Source organism: Muntiacus reevesi, chromosome 3 (genome assembly GCF_963930625.1).
Source record: "Muntiacus reevesi chromosome 3, mMunRee1.1, whole genome shotgun sequence".
NCBI classification, from domain to species: domain Eukaryota; kingdom Metazoa; phylum Chordata; class Mammalia; order Artiodactyla; family Cervidae; genus Muntiacus; species Muntiacus reevesi.
In genome coordinates this window covers 168,643,829-168,651,229 of record NC_089251.1, presented here as the reverse complement: position 1 = coordinate 168,651,229, position 7,401 = coordinate 168,643,829, and the positions used below count along the sequence as shown (strand labels likewise).

The following is a 7,401-nucleotide window of genomic DNA, read 5'->3' as shown; positions in this document are numbered from 1 at the left end:
CAACCTCAGATACGCAGATGACACCACCTTTATGGCAGAAAGCGAAGAGGAACTAAAGAGATTCTTGATGAAAGTGAAAGAGGAGAGTGAAAAAGCTGGCTTAGAACTCAACATTCAAAAAAACGAAGATCATGGCGTCTGGTCCCATTACTTCATGGCAAATAGACGGGGAAATGGGGAAACAATGGAAACAGGAAGAATTAGATGCAGCTAATTACAGGCATAGAAAGCTGAGTGCTGACAAATTGATGCTTTTGAGCTGTGGTGTTGGAGAAGACTCTTGAGAGTCCCTAGGACTGCAAGGAGATCCAACCAGTCCATCCTTAAGGAGATCAGTCCTGGGTGTTCATTAGAAGGACTGATGCTGAAGCTGAAACTCCAATACTTTGGCCACCTGATGCAAAGAGTTGACTCATTGGAAAAGACCCTGATGCTGGGAGGGATTTGGGGCAGGAGGAGAAGGGGACGACAGAGGATGAGCTGGCTGGCTGGCATCACCGACTCATAGGGCATGAGTTTGAGTAAACTTCGGGAGCTGGTGATGGACAGGGAGGCCTAGCGTGCTGCGATTCATGGAGTCGCAGAGTCGGACATGACTGAGGAACTGAACTGAACTGACTGAACTGAATTACAGGCAGAATCAATGATAATTTCTAGAGTAAAGAGGATGAAACACCAGCCTTCAAACCAGAAGCTTCAGGGTCCAGCCTGAGGATCTGAATCATTCCTTCTCTCGGGGCCAATAGTTCCACCTGGGGCAACAGCACCTTCATGCTTACTGGGTCAAACTGACCAGCATGGCCTTTATCTCTCAGAAGCTTCTAGTATTACAACGTGCTTCTTGTTTGGTTTCCACCCCCTCCTCTTCTTAATGCTAAAGTTGTTTTTTATTTACAAAATAGTAAGACTTCTTAGTAAAGTTTAGGGAAATTTTTAACAACTATTTCCACTCAGTTTGCATTTAAAATTCAAGGCGGGGGGTTATTTCCATTTGAATGTCAAGCCACACACTCTGACACTACAAAGGCAATGAGGTTGTGTTGACAATTTGCTCGAGGTCAGGCTGAAATGGGTCTCTGATGTGTTGCGGTTATTCTTATGGAGAGAAGTATTCGTGGTGATTACTGAGTGGAGACTTGCCTCTTGTTTCTCTAATAAGATGAGTTCCCTTTAAGGGCATTGGTCTATTAGTCTTCAGAAGACTGCATTAGTTGTGCTTCATTTGGTTTAGGATGTGTGGGCATAAATGGCATAAACCTTAAAGTGTATTTACTAGAAGGGATGATGTAAGAGGAAAGTCCTTTTCTGGTTAGGAGAATGGTTTACAACAGATAGAAACCTAAAGCATTCTCGGGACGGAGACAGAAAGACAGAGACAGAAGCAGAGAGAAAAGCCAGAAAATAAAGATTATCAGATAGAAACCTAAAGCATTCTCGGGACGGAGACAGAAAGACAGAGACAGAAGCAGAGAGAAAAGCCAGAAAATAAAGATTATCATTAGCAATGCATGCCCTACATTTATCCCACAAGATTTCCTGAGCATTCCTCAGACATTATAGTGCAATATCATAACTCCAATGAATCCATAGTATTTCTATTTTTCTCAAGCAAAAAGGATATACTTTGAAATATATACTGAACAAAACATACCATAGTATATAGCCTCTTTTAAGACACTAGTAATCTGAACTTCTATAAATATCCTTAAATAACAAACATATTATATATAGCTATTCACATAGTGACACATACACATACAAAAATAAAACAATTTTAACTTTTTTTTTTTTTTGGAGTAAAGATACTAAAAGTTTCAGACACCAGAATCACTTTGTCAATATTGATCCTGGGGATCATGGATACACATTTATTTATTTAATGGCCATGTTGTGCTTTTTGTGGGATCTTACTTCCCCAACCAGGGATTGAACCTGGGCCCTCGGCACTCACAGCATGGAGTCCTAACCACTGAACCACCAGGGAACTCCCCGGATGTACGTTTATACCATGCATAGCTACCACACCCACGGGCAACGGCAGGAAACACTCCTCGCTGGATGTTATTACTATGTCCTGGTTCAGAAAAGCTTAGGTCGGAATAGAAGTGTCCAAGTGTGATGAGAGAGTTGTCTTTAGCTGTTGTGTGGAAAGGACACATGAATCTGGTCCCCTACCCCAACCGGGATAAACTGTGAAAATATTAAGCTGTCCTTTGAATGAGTGGAATACAGAACATGTCTCCTTCTTGAGCATTCCCATACACCATTTGCTATGAAGCATTTCTCAACACGTGGGAAAGGCACCACCATTCTGGACCAAAGGCAAGGAACTTGGGTTCCATGATACCACATCTGTCCTGCTCCGGGTGCTCTGTAGAAAGCATTCCTCCACTCAAAAGGTGATTTGGGGAACTCAGCTACCCAACCAGATGGAATATGTACATTCTTCTTTTGGAAAACGGAATATTTCTATGAAGAAGTATCCCTGGCCAAAAGTGATCTTTTGTCCGTGGAATGCTGTCCTCTTGAGAACAAGAAACAGAAGATGTGGTTCTCATATCCCACCTAGAACCCGGTGTGACCAGCGGTCCCAGAAGGAACACAGACACAGATTTCTCAGCTGAACTCCATCCCTCCAGTCCGATGGGGGCGCTAGAATTGGTGAGGCAGCATCACTGTTTGTTTTCATCCCAACTGCATCCCTCCAGGAGGAGCTGGTGTTTCCAGGAACTGGGTTTCAGTTTTCCTTTACAAGGAAAAATGTGAAGCTATCGCAACGTCTTGAAGAGTTGCCTGAGGGGTAAGACAGGAGGGGAGAGCATCCTGGCTTGTTCTCAGATAGAATTTTCAAGGCGGGCAGAGGAAGGTGGTTTCTGGGGGGAGCCTTCGGAGGCAGAGGTGGGGGTTCGCCTCTGCTGATGTTGCTGATAGATGTCCTGGATCAGCAGGGTGTTCATGACCTTCCACTCCCTATATTTTCTGGCTGTCAGCTTCGGATCATCCAGCAGCTGGTTAATCATGGCCAGGTCGTGTTCTTTACACTGTCCAAGTAGGAAAAAAAAGAGAGAGAGGAGGGTGAGATGTGATAATGATCTTAACTTCGATAAACCATCTTCAGCCTTCTGCAAATAAATGCACATATACCTTGACCGTAAAATTATCAAAGTGTTTTTACACACTAATATTCAAATCCCCACAACAGTCCTAAGAGAAATGGCAGGACACCTGCCCATTTATATAGGCTAACCACAGAGATAAACATCCCACACAAGGCTTGGGGGAAGAACTGGACACAGAACCCAGGTCTCCTATGTCACTGTTTCCTGATGAATCCAGTGTTCCACGCCACAGTCATATTTCTATCTCAGTGTGAGCTTTATTCCTCCTGGAATGGAAAACTGTATAACTGTGTTGTTGACCATCCAAACTTCATGAAGTTGGGACACAGTACTTTTCCTAAGACATAAGACAGTACAAAATATCTCTCTTTTATTTTCTATTAAATTGTACTAATTTTAAATAAATTTCACACATTTATTTAATGTATACAGACTAAATAGGTAGGCTATCTTCTTATTCAAAGACGATATCATTAAACTTGCATCCAAACGATGTGTATTTCAATGATGCCAATAGTCTATTCATGCCATTTCACCCTGCCTCCTCTGCAACCAGTGACACAGACTTCTGAAATGTCAGTCTCAGGTTAGGGGACTTTTCTGTAGTCAAGAAATGGAACGAAACATACGACGTATCAGTCTCCACATTCAAAAAAAAAAAAAGATTTCTCAGCCTAACACATTTATCGCAAATCTATTCCTGCTTCCTCCATCTCTGTGACCGTAATCCCAATCTGGGACATAAAGTCTCACCTATCACCCTTCCTCTGCTGCAACAGCCTCCAAGTGAGGGTCCTGCCTCCAGCCCCCACTTTGTATCCACCCTCTGTCCTGCAGTCCAGGGGGTCCCCCTGAAATTCTGAGTCCTCTTAAAGTTTTCCCTTCTCGCCCAATTTGCCACAGACATGAGCCCATCTGTTGATCGTTCACTTGCCTCTTCCTTTCCTCTCTAGGAGTGTTGATGTGGGTTTTCTCCCCCACACAATGCTGCTTCACCACCCCAGGACATGCTACACAGAGGACCTTCTTCATCTGCTGCTGCTGCTGCTAAGGCGCTTCAACAGTGTCTGACCCTGTGCGACCCCAGAGACAGCAGCCCACCACGTTCCTCCGTCCCTGGGATTCTCCAGGCAAGAACACTGGAGTGGGTTGCCATTTCCTTCTCCAATGCATGCATGCATGCTAAGTCACTTCAGTCGTGTCTGACTCTGTGAGACCCCATGGACAGCAGCCCACCAGGCTCCCCTGTCCACAGGATTTTCTACGCAAGATTACTGGGCTGGGTTGCCATTTCCTTCTCCACTTTTTCACCTAATGGACCTTAATTCCTAGAGTGATTTTCACATGGAATATTTCCCAATCTCGCTCTCTCTTTTTTTTTCAATGGATTTTACTACAGCTCATAAATGTACATTCATTTCAGGTACAGGACATTCTTCACCCTTCTTCACCTAGTGGACCTTAATTCCTAGAGTGATTTTCACATGGAACATTGCCCAATCTCTCTCTCTCTCTCTTTTTTTCAATGGATTTTACTACAGCTCATAAATGTACATTCATTTCAGGTACAGGACCTTCTTCACCCTTCTTCACCTAGTGGACCCTAATTCCTAGAGTGATTTTCACATGGAACATTGCCCAATCTCTCTCTCTCTCTCTTTTTTTTCCAATGGATTTTACTACAGCTCATAAATGTACATTCACTTTGGGTATCATGCTCTCCAAAAAAATGAACCCCCGATTGAACGGAGAAGCTTTTTTCATGCTTGCATGCCTTCCAATGCTTGGAACCCTCTTAGAACTTATCACGTCACACTTAGATGTTCATGGGTCTGTCACATCGTCTATTCTAAAGCTTCTTAAGGAAGGTGATGAGGAACATATTTTATTCATTCCTGCATTCCCTGCACCTCACTCAGGGCTGAGTGCCGGGCAGACATTCAGTTGTGAACTATCTCTGCTAGATCCGGAGCAGGAGGTGCAGAGGTGAACATTCACTACTGTGCTCACTGGTCAAAGTTCAAACTCACACCCACTGCCATTAAGTGAACTTTCACTACTATTCAGTAATTATGTTTTCTCATCTTTTTTTTCCCCCCACTCCCCTAAATGACTATTTCAGAGTTTCTCATTTCTGCTCAGATCTCCTCCCCAACTCTCCCCTGTAGCTGATGACCCTGCTCTTTATTTTTTTGAGGAAATGGAAACAATCACAACAGTAGTTCTCCCAAGCTCCTGCTGCCTTCTGTCTGCATCAGCACAGATACATGCTGCCTTCCTTCCTGTTCACTCGAGTGAAATATCTGTGCTTCCAGCAAAGACCCATCTCTCTACTTGTAAAAGCACGTTCTTTCGTACATCCAAGAAATTGGCTCCAGCAATTCTCACTCCTTTCCTGTGACTCATCAGTTTCCCATCTCCAGGTGATCATTGTCACTGGCGTACTCGTATGCTCTTATTTTTCCCATCATAAAAGCCCTTCCTTGACCCCCTTCCCTGTTCCATTCTTCTCTGTCTCCAATGTCCTTGTTCCTGCCTTTTTAGACCCATTGGCACATGAATGTATTATTTGTGCTCTACATTCAGCTTTAACTTATGCTTTATTTGGACTGTTTTATTATATTTTCTTGTCTTCTTTTCCTGTTTATAAATTGACCAGAATAATATGGATTTCAAGGGAAAAGGTCCACACACACAGTAATCTGAGTAGTGAGATTTATCATTTTGAATCACAAAAGCAAGAGTGTGGTGATAGATGGAGGTTAAAAGATACATTTGGGTTTCAGAAAGGAGAGAAAAACTGTGCAGAAGGAAAGTAACCAAAGAGGAATAACAAGGAGGTTGGCCAAGACCAAGAAACAGAGGAAAGAAAGGTTAGTAAGTTAAGTGGGTAACTAGGAAGGACTGCTAGAAAGTCAAGCAGAGCCAAGACAGTTTTCTCTCTGAGTCCAGCATCAACACTTCAAAAAACAATCTTTCCCACTCCCAAAAATATGCTTCTATTCTCTACTCTTACCATAGTACTATCATAAGTAGTCACTTAAGAATTTTACATCATGTTCTTAAGAAATCTTGACATCTGTTCAGAGAGAGATCCTAATATGCTATTGAAAAAAATTATTAATTAAGATCTTGGCAAATCAACAAAATTTGGAAAACTGATTTTTTCAAGGCAAAAATGAATTCACCACCCCTCTAAAGGGGATAAAAGGTTTTAGGAAAGGATCTCTTCAACTTTGGGCGAACACTTCTCATATGATTTCTAGCTCTAAATAATTCAAATTTCTTCCCATTCAGCTCAAGTCTGTGTTAGTTCCTTTATGGATAAAAGAAAAAAACTGAGATAAGAATAGAGAGGAAGGAAATTAGCAAAACAATAAAACTCTCTGAGCTCCTTCCTAGGCTTGGCAAGCCGGGGTCAAGAGCATCAGGCAAAAGCCCTGCTTCACCCCTGTAGAGCAAGAGGCTTGCTGAATGCTTTGAACTACTTTTACAACATCCTTCTGGTTTTCTGGCAGGCAGGCAGGCAGGGTCTGATAGGAGTTCTGAAAAATACCATCTTTTCATTTTTTTACTCCAAATATTCAGTGCATGGCTTGTATCAAGACCTAAGCATTGGAAATGGATTCTACCAGAGCAGCTAGGCAAAGAAGGGTCTGTTCCTCTTCAGATACAAGTGAGGGTAGTTTTCAGAGAAAGTTTCAGTTGGACTCATTAATCATTCCATTAATCATTCATTTAAAAATAAAGACAGGCTTAGCCAAAAGGCAGGGGAGGTGGAGCTCTCGGAGACTCTTAAAGAACTAAAGATCTCCAGTGTGTGACGCGATAGTTTGCTCAACTTCCTAAAAGAATTTCCATAAACAGTATTCATTCCAATACAATCCCAGTGCAAAGATTTTTCTTTATTTCTGGAATGTGCTTACCACTACTATAAACATTATTATTAAAATAGTTTCCTTGCTTCTGCATGAAACTGCTTTTTTTTCACTTGTCCACACTCCAGCTTTGAAGTACTTTTTTAAATAAATATTTATACTGTAATGCAATATACACAGAGCAAAATGTACACATAAAGTCTGGACTTAATAAAATTATCACAAAAAGAACACATCTGTGTAACCACTGTCACAGTCAAGGAAAGACTCTTATCTGGCACTTCAAAAGCTTTACTGCGGTCCTGCCCAGTTTACATCCTCACCTTTTCCTCAAAGGTGACCACTATGCTGACAGCTTGAGTTTTAAAGACAGAACTCCCCTGGTGGTAGAGTGGTTAAGAATC

General features: G+C 42.2%; 1 protein-coding gene across 1 annotated transcript in view; it reads right to left on the bottom strand.

Moving 5' to 3' along the window:
- Positions 1-1,281: 1,281 nt before the first annotated feature.
- Positions 1,282-7,401, bottom strand: part of IPCEF1 (interaction protein for cytohesin exchange factors 1) — a 145,802-nt gene continuing 139,682 nt past the window's right edge. The window contains exons 12-13 of the mRNA XM_065931085.1: positions 1,424-3,041; positions 1,282-1,339 (exon numbers count right to left, since the gene is read on the bottom strand). Coding sequence (XP_065787157.1) covers positions 2,835-3,041 — 207 coding nt within the window. The 3' untranslated portion in view covers positions 1,282-1,339; positions 1,424-2,834. The remainder of the gene's footprint in view (positions 1,340-1,423; positions 3,042-7,401) is intronic.